The 15,873-nt window shown below is 46.9% G+C and overlaps 7 protein-coding genes across 7 annotated transcripts; 1 reads left to right on the top strand and 6 right to left on the bottom strand.

The window, feature by feature from the left end:
- Positions 1-973: 973 nt before the first annotated feature.
- F5891DRAFT_962575 (uncharacterized protein) lies at positions 974-2,399 on the bottom strand (the record flags this gene model as incomplete). The annotated part of the gene is made up of 4 exons (XM_041375919.1): positions 974-1,271; positions 1,336-1,509; positions 1,565-2,074; positions 2,134-2,399. The coding sequence occupies 4 exons, from the start codon at positions 2,397-2,399 to the stop codon at positions 974-976; spliced, it is 1,248 nt and encodes a 415-aa protein (XP_041219257.1).
- Positions 2,400-3,820: 1,421 nt separating this feature from the next.
- F5891DRAFT_1258441 (cytochrome P450) lies at positions 3,821-6,105 on the top strand (the record flags this gene model as incomplete). Its single annotated transcript, XM_041370083.1, has 11 exons — positions 3,821-4,034; positions 4,084-4,213; positions 4,270-4,458; positions 4,510-4,661; positions 4,714-4,829; positions 4,884-5,013; positions 5,068-5,081; positions 5,126-5,315; positions 5,366-5,422; positions 5,483-5,701; positions 5,761-6,105. 11 exons carry the CDS (start codon positions 3,821-3,823, stop codon positions 5,892-5,894), a joined length of 1,545 nt encoding a protein of 514 aa, XP_041219256.1. The 3' UTR covers positions 5,895-6,105.
- Positions 6,106-6,229: 124 nt separating this feature from the next.
- On the bottom strand, positions 6,230-7,900 carry F5891DRAFT_765586 (uncharacterized protein). Its single transcript, XM_041373184.1, has 4 exons — positions 7,496-7,900; positions 6,924-7,439; positions 6,695-6,868; positions 6,230-6,629 (listed from the first exon to the last, which is right to left on the bottom strand). The coding sequence occupies exons 1-4, from the start codon at positions 7,756-7,758 to the stop codon at positions 6,332-6,334; spliced, it is 1,251 nt and encodes a 416-aa protein (XP_041219255.1). The 5' UTR covers positions 7,759-7,900; the 3' UTR covers positions 6,230-6,331.
- A 2,005-nt stretch (positions 7,901-9,905) lies between these two features.
- Positions 9,906-11,341, bottom strand: F5891DRAFT_1153021 (uncharacterized protein; the record flags this gene model as incomplete). The annotated part of the gene is made up of 4 exons (XM_041365177.1): positions 9,906-10,247; positions 10,316-10,504; positions 10,561-10,878; positions 11,103-11,341. The coding sequence occupies 4 exons, from the start codon at positions 11,339-11,341 to the stop codon at positions 9,950-9,952; spliced, it is 1,044 nt and encodes a 347-aa protein (XP_041219254.1). The 3' UTR covers positions 9,906-9,949.
- A 487-nt stretch (positions 11,342-11,828) lies between these two features.
- F5891DRAFT_765577 (uncharacterized protein) lies at positions 11,829-12,480 on the bottom strand. The gene is made up of 4 exons (XM_041373183.1): positions 12,221-12,480; positions 12,139-12,171; positions 12,035-12,088; positions 11,829-11,983 (listed from the first exon to the last, which is right to left on the bottom strand). Exons 1-4 carry the CDS (start codon positions 12,377-12,379, stop codon positions 11,963-11,965), a joined length of 267 nt encoding a protein of 88 aa, XP_041219253.1. The 5' UTR covers positions 12,380-12,480; the 3' UTR covers positions 11,829-11,962.
- A 766-nt stretch (positions 12,481-13,246) lies between these two features.
- On the bottom strand, positions 13,247-14,697 carry F5891DRAFT_1166338 (Endonuclease/exonuclease/phosphatase). Its single transcript, XM_041365426.1, has 2 exons — positions 13,417-14,697; positions 13,247-13,364 (listed from the first exon to the last, which is right to left on the bottom strand). The coding sequence occupies exon 1, from the start codon at positions 14,574-14,576 to the stop codon at positions 13,602-13,604; it is 975 nt and encodes a 324-aa protein (XP_041219252.1). The 5' UTR covers positions 14,577-14,697; the 3' UTR covers positions 13,247-13,364; positions 13,417-13,601.
- Positions 14,698-15,100: 403 nt separating this feature from the next.
- F5891DRAFT_1258423 (uncharacterized protein) lies at positions 15,101-15,873 on the bottom strand (the record flags this gene model as incomplete). The annotated part of the gene is made up of 3 exons (XM_041370082.1): positions 15,101-15,450; positions 15,508-15,681; positions 15,739-15,873. 3 exons carry the CDS (start codon positions 15,871-15,873, stop codon positions 15,139-15,141), a joined length of 621 nt encoding a protein of 206 aa, XP_041219251.1. The 3' UTR covers positions 15,101-15,138.

The following is a 15,873-nucleotide window of genomic DNA, read 5'->3' as shown; positions in this document are numbered from 1 at the left end:
ACAGCGAGTCCACGTCATCACTGTTCTTAGTATGTAAGCCTGATAGTGTAGACTGGCACCTTCAGTTGCATTGCAAAATACCACCAAACTGAGAGCGTTCAGAGCAATGCTCCCTTCAACATCACATTTCTATGGTACCAAGTGCCATTTCAAGCTGGGTACCTCGGTGTGTTGCTTTTACTCAAGGCACGAGCGTATCCACTGACCTATGCTAAAACGATCGCTAGTGTGCCCTGCAGGTATGGTCAGTGGGCGCAACGCCATTTGTCGACATATCTACGGCGTATAAATCAAGTTGGAGCACGCTGTACTAGCTGTCACATTCAGTGGATATGTTGGCTAGTTTGCAGTTGCCTGGATAATGCAAAGCTCAAATTTCTCGGGATACGCTGGCTAGACTACACAAGCTCTGCGCACCGGGCAGGAATGGACATCCTTCCGTAAGTACTCCATCTGTTGAGTCATTCAGCTGCTCACTTTCATTGTGATTGCAGGATATCACTGCCTAAACCCCTTACTTCACTATCGTCCTAGTCAACGAGTCCCTGACAGAATTCATGGCTTGGAGAGTCACGTCAGGAAGGATACTTTACAACTGGTCGAGCGCGCAATCACTGTTGTGCGGAGACGGTGAAGCGTCAAGGCCGTTGGGACGCTGGAACAGGTGCGGTTTTTGACTAAGTACTATGTCGACTTTTTACGAGAAGGGGTCGGACGTGATTTATGGTTGGTATATTCATCAGTGTCTTTGGGTCAACGGCGCGTAACTTACGATTTCTCGTCATAAGATGTAAATTTGGATTTATAGCCTTGCTCTAACCACAGCCTTTCAACTGCGGGCATGTTTAATCATATGCATCCATTTCGTGGACACCATCGAGTTCACATTTTCCTCACAATTGTCGGATGCAGAACTGATCAAAACAGAACGCGTTAACACCTGCACAAATTGAATACATAACCTGATAGAATATCAAATGAGAACCTCCATCCCGCCCCATTCCAACGCCCTGAACAAAGTCACATCGCCAGCTCTTGCAGGATCAACTCCAACCACATTCACCCACCAAGCAACGTCTTTCTCTGCTTGAATTCGTGCATTGGTCCAATTTGCGAAGTCCTCCTTACGGATACCTTTGAACAATATGAATACGCGAGTCACGACGTCGGGTTGCGGAGAAATGCGTAAGGAAGCGGCACGTTCGAATGCGGCTTGAGGGACAAATCGGAGGGCAACGTATTCGTGCTTGAGGATGGATGGTAGCCAGTAGCTACCACGACAGTTTCAGTGCTGTGTTTACTAATTAATAGCATGGATAGCGCATATGTACGTACGTTATGAATGATGTTCTAGCTTCGGTGTGAAGTCCCAAAACCTTGAGTGAGTTGTCGAGGTAAACGGCCACTTTGTCCACTGGAGTGACAATTGAATCCGTGTTGTCAAGACTGCTGGATGCTGGATTGAATGTATCCACTGGTTGCGGCTTGGATGCTGCTTGTGAATTTGTCCTGCGAAGAGTAAGACAAGTCAGGAGAGTGATTTCTGTATGATCAGGGGACTTACTCCGCCTCCCAGAACAAGTACGAGACATTCAAACCAGAATCGCGTTCAGTCAGACTGCCATCTTGATGGGTGCGGACATTCCATTCTAAGCGCCGTCCATTGTCTTCTGTGGTAACAACGGGGTAGATGACAGATAGTTTCCACTCAGGAATGAGGGAGAGCTTAACAGAAACGTCGATGTCGGAGGGCGAGTATAGATAAATGACTGGCTTTTTGATACGCGTGAAATCATTAACTCGAATATTGATGGAGTCGCCATCCTCGATGTTGTACGATCCGATAGTTTGGTTCGCATGCATCCTTACCTGGCCAAAAATTGCCCTGACAAGACCTGAATATCCGAATATCTGACTAGCCTGAGCAAGAAACTTGTCCACCTGCATCTCCCTCGAGATTTTAGTAGTCCTAATCTCGCCAGATCGAGAAACAAGTTTGATTGTGATTTGGTCGTCGCACTCTGGCGCCTGGCCTGACGGGTTTGGGTCAACGTACCAAGCTTCGTCATCGTTCCTGTTGTGTGGTCTCAAATTTAGTACCGGAAAAACACACGTAGAATATTTGGTGCATACGAGCAGCTGTCCTGTTCGTTAACTTTACTTGGCACCAATTGATTGTCAAGCGGCAGTGGGACGGGCAAAGTCATTTCCACACGCCGAGTCACCTCAACGGAGTGAAGCAAGTGAAGAATATCGTCCCATACTTCAGCCGTGATTTCCGCATAAAGGCCATCGCAAACAGCGAGTCGATTGGTCTGCAACATGACCTCATTTCTCGGAATGCTTGGGAAATGTCTGCAGGCGGCGTCAAGCATGGACTCATGATATCTATGAGCCATTACAGATTTAACTAGTTGTTCCACTCACATTATACGAAATTTGCCGTTTAACCAGGATCCGGTTTGGACCGTGTTTCAGGACAAGACGCGAATATGGTTTGTCTTTTGTCTGAGTCTCGTTAGTAGAAGAAGACATTCAAAGGTACAAATTCTTGGGCTTTCAAATAGAGGGTGATCACTGACGACGCCGTCTATAATCAGGCTTGGTATGCTGGTACTGGATCCCTTAATATTTAATAGTAGCAAGCGGTCTTTATCGCCACGTCATGCTACGTTCTGCTATGTTGCTGGCAGCTGCGCGGTTATCGCTGCTGGTCTTTGGTTGGTCTTGTGTGGCGCATACAAGTGGGGCCGGCGGGCCAAAGTGCATGAGTACTACTAGGGGTCGACGTGGACCTACTATTATTTATTGTTTGTAGCGACCAAATTTGTAATTGCTAATCATGAAACTACGAGTTCCTTCGAGCCTCAATCTACCATTTCCTCTCAATGAACTTTACATGTTCTCTGTCTGATCAGTAACTTCCGATAAGTACTCAAAAGCCCATAATTTAGTCCATGATCCTCGCATATTCCAAACGCTGTTTGCGAGTGCGCCAGACTTCGAAGAAAGTAGAACATCCGACATGTAGACGATGGTGAGTGCCGAGTGTTGATACAAGACAAACATTGAGTTGACTGATCGTTGGTTGTTATTTTGGTTCATGCAGCACCGAGTCCACGCCCAGTGATACCCTGTATTGCGAGACTTCGCAGAATGTCTGCATTTTCACAACAGTCATGACTGGGTCTAAATCATACACGACCTTGCCCTGAATATCATGTAGCAGCGGCTTCTGGCTCTCCCACGTATGCACCAACATAACTTTGTGACCGTTGCTTAATAGGCATGGATCATGAATAAATACAAAAGCTCTTCATACTCTACTTTCTATGAAGGTGTTGATTTGTGCCTCTCGATTGCACAAATGCCCAGTGGAGGCATTGAGTACATGAAGGAGCGTTTTCAGTTGAACGTCAATGACTCGTCGAATGTGCCTCACGCATGACCTCAAATATTACGTAATGTAAGTTGATGGTTTGGTTCGAAGTATCAGGGTAACTGTTTTATTTTAGGAACTGCCTTTTGCACTATGTATTGATTTCCTTGCCATTGGACATCAGAAATACTGTGGTCCATTTCACTGAAGCATCACCCGCCTGTCTTTGAATATCTATCCACCAACCAAAGTACGTTGAAACGTGGTTTTCGTTTTCTGTATTCTTTCTTCGGCGTGTCGAATTTGTTGGGCCACAACCGCATCTAACGGCGTGGTTTGAACCGATGCGATTTAGAAACACCAATCACAACTCGCGATAAGAATCTCCCCTTGCATTTATAAAAAGATCGTTAATTTTGCCCAAGGATAGCTGCTCTAATCATGACCGGGACCCCTTCAGTTGATAGCCTTGCCGTTCTTGCCGTCCTATCCGTTTCTTTTGTTGTCATTACTATCCTCAGGCGGTTCGTTGGGAACAGACAACATAAACCTCCTCTTCCTCCTGGTCCAGTGCCGCTTCCATTGTTGGGGAATGTCTTATCTATCAACACAAAGCGACCTTGGTTAACCTATACTGAATGGCATGCTATCTATGGTACGTGAGCAGAAAGTTAGCGCTGATATGATGCTCATTGTACTATCAGGAGACTTGTTTTTCGTGCGAATTCTAGACCAGAAAGTGGTTGTCATCAATTCTCAGCGTGTTGCACGCGCCTTGCTGCACAACCGTTCCCGAATCTACTCCGATCGACCCTATTTAGCCACAGTTGAACCGTGTGTTTCCTTGTTTGTTTGTTTTTTCGTTGAATCGGTCTGAAATCTCTAAACAGATTTGGCTGGATGTTTAACTTTTTATTCGCAGGTTATAATGATGCATGGCGTCTTAGCCGACGACTCTTCCACCAAACCTTCCATGCCGAATCTGCACTCAAGTTCCGCCCAATGCAGATCAGGCGGGCTCGTGAGATGATCGTCAACCTAATTTCCGATCCTCAACATTATGATTCCCACTTTGCAACGTCAGTTAATGTATTTTCTCGAATATCGAGCGATTATCAACCTCTTCATAGATTTTCGTCTTCTGTTGTGATATCAGCTGTATATGGCTACGAGTCCAGTGCTCAAGATGATCCTTTGGTTGGACTCTTCGCACATTCAATGCAACTTGGCATTCCCTGGTTGACTCCAGAGAGGGCAATCGTGATCAAAACTTTCCCCTTCTGTGAGCGCAGCACCTCTGACGAGAAATCATTGATATTTTATGCGTTTTGCAGTACTGAAGTTGCCTGACTGGTGCCCAGGATCCTCGATCAAACGTGATGCTCAGATTTCGACCAATAGCATCAATGAAATGGTGGATGTGCCGTTTCAATATGTGCAGCGTCGTATGGTGACGTCTATTTTTTTCTCGCTGGTAGTCCGACCTAATTCGATGCCCACCAAGGCTGACAACTTACTCCTGGACACATCTTCAATGGTGGCCGAAAATTTGCAAAGGGTAGAGAAGCAAGACAAGGCGTTCAAATCAATGTTTGAGACCGCCTTGAAAAACACAGCTGCCACTGCTGTTGGAGGTGAGCAACTTTTTTCGAGATAGCACCAACGCTCACGATATACACATTATGTAGGTGGATATGAGACTGTAAGACGTCAAATATATATTGCTGCTACTTGACCTTTCCACAGACTACCGGGATGTTGATGGTCTTTGTTCTTGCCATGGTGCTATATCCAGATGTCCAGAAACGCGCACAAGCGGAGATCGACTTGGTCATTGGAAGAGATCGGTTGCCTGCGTTTGAGGACAAGAAATCACTACCCTATGTCGATGCAGTTGTGCGGGAGACTTACCGGTGGATGCCGATTGCACCACTTGGTGATGCTCGTCATTAAGTGTTCTTGCATTTGTTGAAGACTACCTGATAGGAATCCCACATGCTACCTCGAGTGAAGATACATATGATGGTCACTACATCCCAAAAGGTCTGTTATTTATTTTTTCCTGATGAACAGATGATTAATGGGCTAAATATTGTACATCAGGAGCGATCGTCATGTGCAACTTATGGTTAGATACATCCTGCTCACTCAGCCTTCAACGAAATATCACAAAACCTAATCTTAGGGCCATTTCACATGATGAAAAGCGGTATCCCGATGCATGTCATTTTATTCCAGAGAGATTCATCGACATTAACGGCGCGCTGACGGACGATGACCCTGTGCAATATATTTTTGGCCTAGGCCGGCGTATATGCCCAGGTGGGTCGATCCATCCCCACGACATCAGCAAGTGATGAACCAGGGCGTTCTTTAATCAGGCAGATACATTGCTGACGCCTCTGTGTGGTCTGCCATTGTGACAATGTTGTCCACGGTGGATATTTCTTCCGCCAAAGATGACCAGGGCAAAGCAATCGATTTCACCCCCGAGTTCGCGACGGGTATCACTTAGTACTTCATTTCCTATTATTCTATCCTCTCGTTACTGATATGATTGTTTAGTCACCCTAAGACTTTCCCTTGTAGTATTTCAGCTCGTCCTCATGTTCAATTGGTGGAACTTCTGGATATGTTGCAAACCACCACATAGTACATAGATATCTGCAGAGTTTGAAAAGAAGAAACCATTGTGTATTTTAACTCGCGATGCTGAAATCAATGGCTGTCACGTTCGAGCTGCAAGTCATTTATGCCTCGTTAGCCTGATTGCATCTCAAAAAGAAGGCCACTGCGTTACTTGAAGAATCGTACGAACGGTTAGCAAGTCTTTGAAACATAAGAGTCAAGTTCTCGGTTGATAATTCATATTTATAGAGTCACGGAAAGAAGTGAACGTTTCCGAGTGCATAAGTTCACCTACACAAATCGAGTACATAACCAGATAGAATATCAAATGAGAACCTCCATCCCGCCCCATTCCAACGCCCTGAACAAAGTCACATCACCAGCTCTTGCAGGATCAACTCCAACCACATTCACCCACCAAGCAACGTCTTTCTCTGCTTTATTTTGTGCGCTAGTCCAATTTGCCAAGTCCTCCTTACGGATACCTTTGAACAACATGAATACCCGAGTCACGACGTCGGGCTGCGGAGAAATGCGTAAAGAGGCGGCGCGTTCGAATGCCGCTTGAGGAACAAATCGGAGGGCAACGTATTCGTGCTTGAGGATGGATGGTAGCCAGTAGCTACCGCGACAGTTTCAGTGTTGTGTTTACGATTTGATAGCCTGAGGTAGCGCATATATACGCACGTTATGAATGATGTTCTAGCTTCGGGGTGAAGTCCCAAAACCTTGAGTGAGTTGTCGAGGTAAACGGTCACTTTGTCCACTGGAGTGACAATTGAATCCGTATCATCGAGACTGCTGGATGCTGGATTGAATGTATCCACTGGTTGCGGTTTGGATGCTGCTTGTGAATTTGTCCTGCGAAGAGTAAGACAAGTCAGGAGAGTGATTTCTGTATGATCAGGGGACTTACTCCGCCTCCCAGAACAAGTACGAGACATTCAAACCAGAATCGCGTTCAGTCAGACTGCCATCTTGATGGGTGTGGACATTCCATTCTAAGCGCCGTCCATGGTCTTCTGTGGTAACAATGGGATAGATGACAGATAGCTTCCACTCAGGAATGAGGGAGAGCTTAACAGAAACGTCGATGTCGGAGGGCGAGTATAGATAAATGACTGGCTTTCTGATACGCGTGAAATCATTAACTCGAATATTGATGGAGTCGCCATCCTCGATGTTGTACGATCCGATAGTCCGGTTCGCATGCATCCTTACCCCACCGAAAATTGCATCGATAAGAGCGAGGTGACATCCCAATATCTCACTAGCATCAGCAACAAGCTTGTCCACCTGCATTTCCCTCGAGACTGTAATAGTCTTAATCTTGCCAGATTGAGAAACAAGTTTGACTGTGACTTGGTCGTCGGATTCTGATACCCGCTCTGACAGGATTGGGACGATATCCCAAACTTCGTCGTCGTTCCTGCTATGTGGTCTCAACTTCAGTACTGAAAACACTTGTAGAATATTTGGGGTGCGTACGAGCTGTCCTGGTCATCAACCTGACCTGGTGCCGATTGATTGTCGGGCAATGAAATGGCCCAATCATCAAGCGGCAGTGGGACGGGCAATGTCATTTTTACACGCTGAGTCACCTCAACGACGTGAAGCAAGTCGACGATATCGCTCCATACTTCAGCCGTGATTTCCACGTAGTGGCCATCGCAAACATCGAGTTGATTGGTCTGAAATGTGAGTATATCTCTCGAAATGCTTGGGAAAGTTTTGCAGGCGGAGTTAAACATGAGCTTGCAAGTTATGGTATCTGTGAGCCATTAGAGATCTTAATACTTGTTTCACTCACATTGTACGACTTTTGTCGTTTAACAAGGACCCGTTTTGGACCACATTTCAGAACAAGACATCGCAAAATCGATGTCTCTTTGGGCTGAGTAGAACCAGACATTCAGAGCCTAGAGGTACGAATAAGTTTGGAGGCTTTGACGTAGAGGGTGACCACTGACGACAATTATGGCATGATGGCACATTTGATCCCTTTTTAACAACAGGCGACTCGATGGTGGTGATGCATCGGGCCCAACTCGGAAAGCCTTGACGTGTTTGGAGAGGAAAAACAGTGGCTATTGCATGCACCACGTCATGCTATGTTGCTGCGCTGTTGGTCTTCTGTGGCGCCGATCTCTCTCTTTAGCAATGCACATACGTGTCTGAGTACTAGTGGAGATAAGCTGTGTTGCATTCCGTGCCGAAGGTCGCATTGGGGGTTGAGTCATCATCATTCATGAATGGAATTATTTTTAAGAATTTATTGATGTCTTGACTGTTGCTAAGTGCGAGTTTGATCGGTAGCATGTTATAGACCACAGTAAGATCCTACTGAGTTAACTGTTTTGTTGAGCCTAATCACGATCGTGATTGAGCACCGGGCTCGTCTCAAAGGTCCTTCTCGTGGGCAATACTCTAGGCTCTTTTTCAAGCTAAAGCTGACAACTTGCTTACTTACCAGCGACTTCGGATACCCACAAAGATCTCTTGCGCATTCTCGGATTTCGTAGCACCTACATACATTGTCCGTCTTGCGAGTAGGGATTAAATCCTGTAAGTAGACTGTCTCATGTGTAATGGCCTGTGTGCTTCTGATAAGGGTTAAAGTGAAAGAAGATGGGCCCCTGGACTCACCAACAAACTTTTACATTATCGGATAACCTCGTTTGATTCCAAGATCCTAGTAGACTTCTCTCGTATACATGATCTGCCGTAGTTAAACCTCCGAGCACGGACCATGTCTTCCTCCACCAATAAGACACCAGAGATAACGCCACGCCAGACGATGCGAGGTCATACCAGCTGGGTAAACGGCATTGTGCACTTGCCTGGCGGACAACACATCATGACATGTCCGTCGGATGGCTCATTCCAACTATGTGACCTAGCCTAAAAGGGCGTACAGATCATTGCAGGCAAGGACTGGTGGGATGAAGAAAATTATGCGGTGCGATCCATGGCATTGTCTCGAAACGGCAAGATTGTTCCAAGTAGAGGCAATGGCAAGAAAGCGAGGTTGTTGTATATTGAGATGAGGGTCATTGTCAGTTGGACAGGACATATGGAGCACAGATGGTAGGATCCTGGGGTGGGACAGCAAGGGTCTGGGATATCGACAGCGGCAAAACTGTTCTTACAATTGAAACAGGGAAAAGATGCGTGTATACGGTGATGTTCTCGCCTGACTCTTCAAAACTTGCGACGGGCGGAGACACTGGTGGTACGCAGCAGAAATTTGGGATGCGAAAACGGGAAAGCTTCTCGACACACTTGAGTCTTGAATACAGCTGGGTTTTTGGCTTAGCCTGGACTGGTCAAACGGGGAGAAGTGGACTCTACTGCCATCGTAATTTACTGCAGCAGTGTGTGTCTCAAATTTCCACTTCTTCGGTTCACTTCGCGGCAACACTAGAGCCTAGAGATCGGACTTCTAAATAAGTCGAATTAATAGAGTTTGGTAGTGTCCCTCAGGCTTACTAATCTCGCACTGAAAATACACACGGAACCCGCCACATGTTAACTTGAATGACCGACACATGTACATGTCCTGGCTCTCAGAATAGGGCACTGGTAACTAGTACACAGATATCTGTATAGTTTGAAAAGAAGAAACGATTGTGTATTTTAACTCGGGGATGCTGAAATCAATGGCTGTCACGTTTCGAGCTGCAAGTCATTTATGCCTCGTTAGCCTGATTGCATCTCAAAAAGAAGGCCACTGCGTTACTTAAAGAATCGTACGAACGGTTAGCAAGTCTTTGGAACATAAGAGGTCGAGTTCCCGGCTGATAATTCGTACTTCATAGACTCACGGAAGGGAGTGAACGTTTCCGAGTGCATAAGTTCACCTGCACATTTGTCGGATACAAAGCCAATCAAGACAAAACGCGATAACACCTACACAAATTAAGTACATAACCTGATAGAATATCAAATGAGAACCTCCATCCCGCCCCATTCCAACGCCCTGAACAAAGTCACATCACCAGCTCTTGCAGGATCAACTCCAACCACATCCACCCACCAAGCAACGTCTTTCTCTGCTTGAATTCGTGCATTGGTCCAATTTGTCAAGTCCTCCTTACGGATACCTTTGAACAGCATAAATACCCGAGTCACGACGTCGGGCTGCGGAGAAATGTGTAAAGAAGCGGCGCGTTCGAATGCTGCTTGAGGAATAAATCGGAGTGCAACGTATTCGTGCTTGAGGAAGGATGGTAGCCAGTAGCTAGTACCATGGCAGTTTCAGTGTTGTGTTTACAAATTGACAGCCTGAGGTAGCGCATATATACGCACGTTATGAATGATGTTCTAGCTTCGGTGTGAAGTCCCAAAACCTTGAGTGAGTTATCGAGGTAAACTGTTACTCTGTCCACTGGAGTGACAATTGAATCCGTATCATCGAGACTGTTGGATACTGGATTGAATGTATCCACTGGTTGCGGTTTGTATGCTGGTGTCCGGAGAAATTCTTGCGAATTTGTCCTGCGAAGAGCAAGACAAGTCAGGAGAGTGATTTCTGTATCATCAAGGGGACTTACTCCGCCTCCCAGAACAAGTACGAGACATTCAAACCAGAGTTGTGTTCAGTCAGACTGCCATCTTGATGGGTGCGGACATTCCATTCCAAACGCCGACCATGGTCTTCTGTGGTAACAATGGGATAGATGACAGAAAGTCTCCATTCAGGAATGAGGGCGAGCTTAACAGAAACATCGATGTCGGAGGGCGAGTATAGATAAATGATTGGCTTTCTAACACGCATACGATCAACTTGAATATCGATGGAGTCACCATCCTCGATGTCGTATGATCCGATAGTCCGGTTCACACACATCGTTACCCCACCAAAAATTGCCCTGGCAGGACCTGAAGTATCCAATATCTGACAAGCACGAGCAACAAGCTTGTCCACCTGCATTCCCCTCGATATTTTAGTAGTCCTAATCTTGCCAGATTGAGAAACAAGTTTGACTGTGACTTGGTCGTCGGATTCTGATACCCGCTCTGACAGGATTGGGACAATGTCCCAAATCTCGTCGTCGTTCCTGCTATGTGGTCTCAACTTCAGTACTGAAAACACTTGTAGAATATTTGGGGTGCGTACGAGCTGTCCTGGTAATAAACCTCACTTGGTGCTGATTGATTGTCAGGCAACTTTGAAATGGCCCGATAATAAAACGGCAGCGGGGCGGGCGATGCCATCTCCACACGCCGAGTCACCTCAACGACGTGAAGCAAGTCGATGATATCGGTCCATATTTCAGCCGTGATGTCCGCATAGTGACCATCGCAAACATTGGGTCGATTGGTCTGCAACATGACTACATCTCTCGGAATGCTCGGGAAATGTTTGCAGGCGGAGTCAAGCATGAGCTTAGAAGTTATGGTATCTGTGAGCCATTAGAGATCTTAATAGTTGTTCCACTCACATTGTACGACTTTTGTCGTTTAACAAGGACTCGTTTTGGACCATATTTCAGAACAAGACATTGCAAAGTTGATTGATCTTTGAACTGAGTAGAACCAAACATCATATTCAGAGCCTAGAGGTACGAATAAGTTTCGAGGCTTTGACGTAGAGGGTGACCACTGACGACAATTATGGCATGCTGGCAGTCGATCCCCTATTACATAACAACAGGTGACTCGGTGGTAGTGATGCTCGTCTGGTCTAACTTGGAAAGCCTTGGCGTGTTTGGAGGGGGTGGCTATTGCATCCACCACGTTGCGCTGTTGGTCTTCCGAGGAGTTTGTGGCGCCGATCTGTAATGCACACACGTGTCTGAGTACTAGTGGAGATAAGCTGGTTGCATTCTGCCGAATATTGCGGTTTGATGTTCAAATATTCATGCACATGCCCCAGTGAACTCGTTGTCCATCGCGTCATGCTGTATCGTTGTGTTTCTGTCTTCCTTGCTCACCACTATGGCGACTTCTCCTTCATTTCACGGTGTTGTTGGTCTTCAGAACGGAATCAGATACCAAATTGACAAAAAAAATTACAGGCATTACGAAAGTGGGATCGCTTTTGAACACCATTTCGTTCGTGATGTTGTGATTTCCACGCTGAGCGTCTGTCAGCCCATGTATGCCCACAAGGAAAATCATGCACACACCTTAATCGACGATTCTATCATGGCAGTATCGATCTACCCGTGATTAATCAGCGATGGACGCGTGCATGGCATAGATCATCACCCGCACCTTGTTTCCTTGGGTATCGTAAATTTCTGGTTGATCTGTGGTGTTGCAGACCTTCTGGAGGATGGTCGTTTTGCCTGCGTTCGCTCTCCCCATGATCAGAACTCGAAAGCGCCCGATTCTTTCTCTGAGGTCCTGGGCTTCGATGGTTGCCATTGGGAGACCTCGATATGCGTTCTGAAGTAGAGGTGATTTGGTTTATCGTGAAAGTCGTACTGCGGTACAGAACAAGGTCGTGGCGAGATGTGGCAGCGAACGAACACGAAGCAAGAGTTCTTATCGCTTGTGGCAATACATGGCGTCTATGTCTTATCTATCTCCCTGCCAATCAGGCAACTGATTATACCTTCGCACAGATACGAACTTGCAACTGTTCAATCGTTCGTACGATAAAGCACAAGGATTATACAACGAATTATGCCGAATAATGAGAACGTCGATAAAGATATGAACTATAATGAATGATCAGAATACGACGGAAATGACAGGATTTCGCTCTTCCCTACCCGTCTAGCTGAAAAGCAGTGATATGGGAAATCTCTGTAAATGGAGGGAAGCTCGATCTTCCAAGGTCTTCCAGACGATTTATCCTTGAAAAGTTTGAGAGAAAACAAGAGCATGTCAGAATGTGAGACACTCTCTAGAATGGGTGACATCCCGTAATGCTCGACAATGTCTGCACATTTGGAGTTTGACCCGGAAGATGTTGGCCTGAGCATGAAATAAGGGACGGCGGAGCAGTAGATGCCGTGCGTGTTGGCTGAACTCGAACGTCGACCACGCTCGTTGGAAAGGCCGATGTAGCGGGTCGCAGGAGCTTGTGTATTCATAGATAGCTCGGAGCAGGTTGGTACACGTCCGCGGACGAGTCCGACTGTCCATCATACTTATAAATTGGCACATATATTGTCAAGCATCAGAGAAGACGTACCGGTCAATATACGCATAGATTCTCGGGGTTGGCGGGTGTCTCACTGGATTATGACAGAATGCCTCCTAGAAACCCTTGAATATTCACAATGGACAAACTTCTTGCAGCCTCAAGAATCGCAATGTGCACCACCTCACATTGAGATCATACAGCGTCAACCGTCGTGATGAAGTACATGTCCCTGCGCCTAGAACGTACAAAATTACATGCCTTGGCAAGGATACGATCAGTACAAGAACTCACAGTATGAACCAAGACTCACTACTTTGAACGATATGCATGATTGTATAACCTCCTTCCGGTTTCATGGTGATACTAGATAGGATATATAGCATTCGACGATTATAAAGAAAAACGCAGTTGCTCCTGCGTCTTCGCTCTACGTCGATGACAAACTTGGTAATTACTCCTCATCGAAGGTGCTAGCCTAAACATGCTTGATAGAATTCAAATGGTAAAGGTGCATCTCAGCCCGCAATGGTCACTCCAAGGAATCTCGACAAGTTTCTCGCCCGGCCTGGGCACCTCAATAGTACCAGGGCGGAGGACTTCCATTTCCTTAGCCTTTAAGCCCATCATTGCAACCTTGTCCAACCTGCCCGGCCCCATTCCGTCCCGCCGTTCCACGCCGACACCCCACGTAGCTCCATCATGGTTTGCTTTCCCGTGCAATGCGACCCACGCATCTACCAGTTCGTTCTTGTCGACGAGCCCATCATCCTCGGGGCTGATGGCGTTGAAGTCGCCCGCAATGATCCCGCCACTGCATCCGGGTTCGCGTAGGACGTTGGCCAGTATCTCCATCTGCTGGGCGCGGTAGTGTAGCGTATCCTGGAGCGAGTCGAGGTGCACGCTGATGAGACGGAATACTGTACCCGGCGATATTGGGGGGATGATGTCTACATAGAGCGCATCCCTCCTGTACTTGCTCGGGAGTATCACGCGGGAGACACGCCCGAGCATGAAATTTTCCCCTCCCTCGATCCCATCGCCTTCCTTCTGCGAATCCAGCCCGGAGATAAAGCGCGTGCTGGAAAGCAACATCATGGTCGCAAAGGGCACGTCCTCAAACGACGTTTGATCCTCGGCGTCAGTCACCAGGAAGGCAGCGCGCACTCTCGCATCATCTAGGAGAGAGGTCCGGACCTCAGGCGTAACTTCTTGGAGAAAGAGGATGTCAGGAGATTCCTCGAGGACATGGCTGAGGATGAGTTTTGCGCGTGAGACGGGCCGCGGGGAAAAGGCATCGATGTTCCATGATATGAGAGAAAGCCCCTGCGTCGAGAAGGTGTCGATGCTCCGTGATGTGAGAGAAAACCTCTGCGTCACTTGGCTCTGTACGTTTCGCAAAGGTATGGGTTCCCAGCTTCGGGTGGATCGGTTGAAAGCAGAAAGAGTACGCCAGAGTCTGTTGGTGACCATGGGCGGTGTGTTGGAAAGAGGGAAGTTTCTGGCAGGGGTTTAAGTGCCGCGGAGGTTTAAATAGATGGCTGTGCCTGTACAAATAGTCAAGCGGACTGCTTGCATAAGAGTAAAGTCGAAAGTACCAAGTCGTACGAGACTTGAGTACTACACAGCATTAGAGCACTAAGTGCCCAACTCAAACGTTACCTAGGTATCGAACTTCAGCTCATCACGTGTAGTTAAAACAACGTTAACAATGTCCATTCAACATATAAAGGTAGTAACAAGTGAGTAGGGATGGATAAGTAGGGACAGACGATATACGAGGGGGATAGACGAGCAAGTAGGGATAGACGAACGATGGGGAAAGACGAGGGAAATAAATAATACACGGGGAGGTTGCGAGTGTCCGATAACGAGAAGCTATAGTAACAAAGAGAGAGATAAATGAGACGAGACGAACCGAACCGACGAGTCTAGGGCCTAGACATTAAAGCCGTTAGTTATAAGTATGAGAAGATAAGATGGAAGAGAGAGACAAACCCGAAGTAGCGATGGTTAAAGCACTCGTACCAATAACCTAAATGAGACCAAGCTTTTTCTTCCAAACCTCCTTAGACCACGCGGTCTCCTTCTCGAGATAAATGGCAAGAAACTTTTCAAAGGCAGCCTCGATTGTAGCCTTCTCGGTATCGTCCTTGTACGTCATGGACACATTGGCACCCTCCGAGAGAAGAGCCTTAACATCGTCAAGATCGCGCATTCCCTTGTTGAGGTCCTCGCGGTCCGGAGCCGCCAAAATCTTCATCTTGATAACCTCATCGGCTTCGGGCCACGGGACGTCGGTATCATTGAGCTCTCCAAGAAGAACTCCAAGGGGCATAAACCCGGTCTACGTATCAAACGGATTAGTACGAGCCATGATGAGCAATATAAAGCATGCACTCACCACTCCCTCGTCGATAATGTCGATGGGGATGATGATTTTCGTATCGGGATCACGGTAGGTCACTCCACAGACCTTCTCGAGGTTGATGGTAAAGGAATTGTCCGCGGCGATGATACTGTCACGGAGTTTTATACGGTCGATGGTAGTCACTCCCTTGAGGATGACATCGATATCCTAATGCCTAGCTGTTAGTAATGGGACTCTGTACTGTAATAGATGTATGGTACTAACATTGGTGTTGCGAAGCCCCAGATTTTGCATAAACAAGCCTCCGGGCACGGAGACCCTGGTTGTAGCGGCCTGAGCACCAAGTGCCTTTCTCATAGCCTTGAAGAAGGGCACAAGAGCAGACTGAGGAATAGCCAT

The sequence above is a fragment of the Suillus fuscotomentosus genome (genome assembly GCF_016647785.1).
Source record: "Suillus fuscotomentosus strain FC203 chromosome Unknown F5891scaffold_93, whole genome shotgun sequence".
Taxonomy (NCBI): Eukaryota; Fungi; Basidiomycota; class Agaricomycetes; order Boletales; family Suillaceae; genus Suillus; species Suillus fuscotomentosus.
Note: the sequence above shows the minus strand (reverse complement) of the source record. Positions and strands in the feature narration are given on the sequence as shown.

Coding starts and splice junctions, on each gene's coding strand:
- F5891DRAFT_765586 (XM_041373184.1), bottom strand. CDS start 7,758: ATGTTTAACTCCGCCTGCAAAACTTTCCCAAGCATTTCGAGAGATATA. Junction 6,869..6,923: donor TACTTGTTCTGGGAGGCGGA/GTAAGTCCCCTG, acceptor TACTCTTCGCAG/GACAAATTCACAAGCAGCAT. Junction 6,630..6,694: donor GCTAGAACATCATTCATAAC/GTGCGTATATAT, acceptor CTGTCGCGGTAG/CTACTGGCTACCATCCATCC.
- F5891DRAFT_765577 (XM_041373183.1), bottom strand. CDS start 12,379: ATGGCAACCATCGAAGCCCAGGACCTCAGAGAAAGAATCGGGCGCTTT. Junction 12,172..12,220: donor CCCAAGGAAACAAGGTGCGG/GTGATGATCTAT, acceptor AATCACGGGTAG/ATCGATACTGCCATGATAGA. Junction 12,089..12,138: donor TGATAGAATCGTCGATTAAG/GTGTGTGCATGA, acceptor ACAGACGCTCAG/CGTGGAAATCACAACATCAC.
- F5891DRAFT_1166338 (XM_041365426.1), bottom strand. CDS start 14,576: ATGGTCACCAACAGACTCTGGCGTACTCTTTCTGCTTTCAACCGATCC.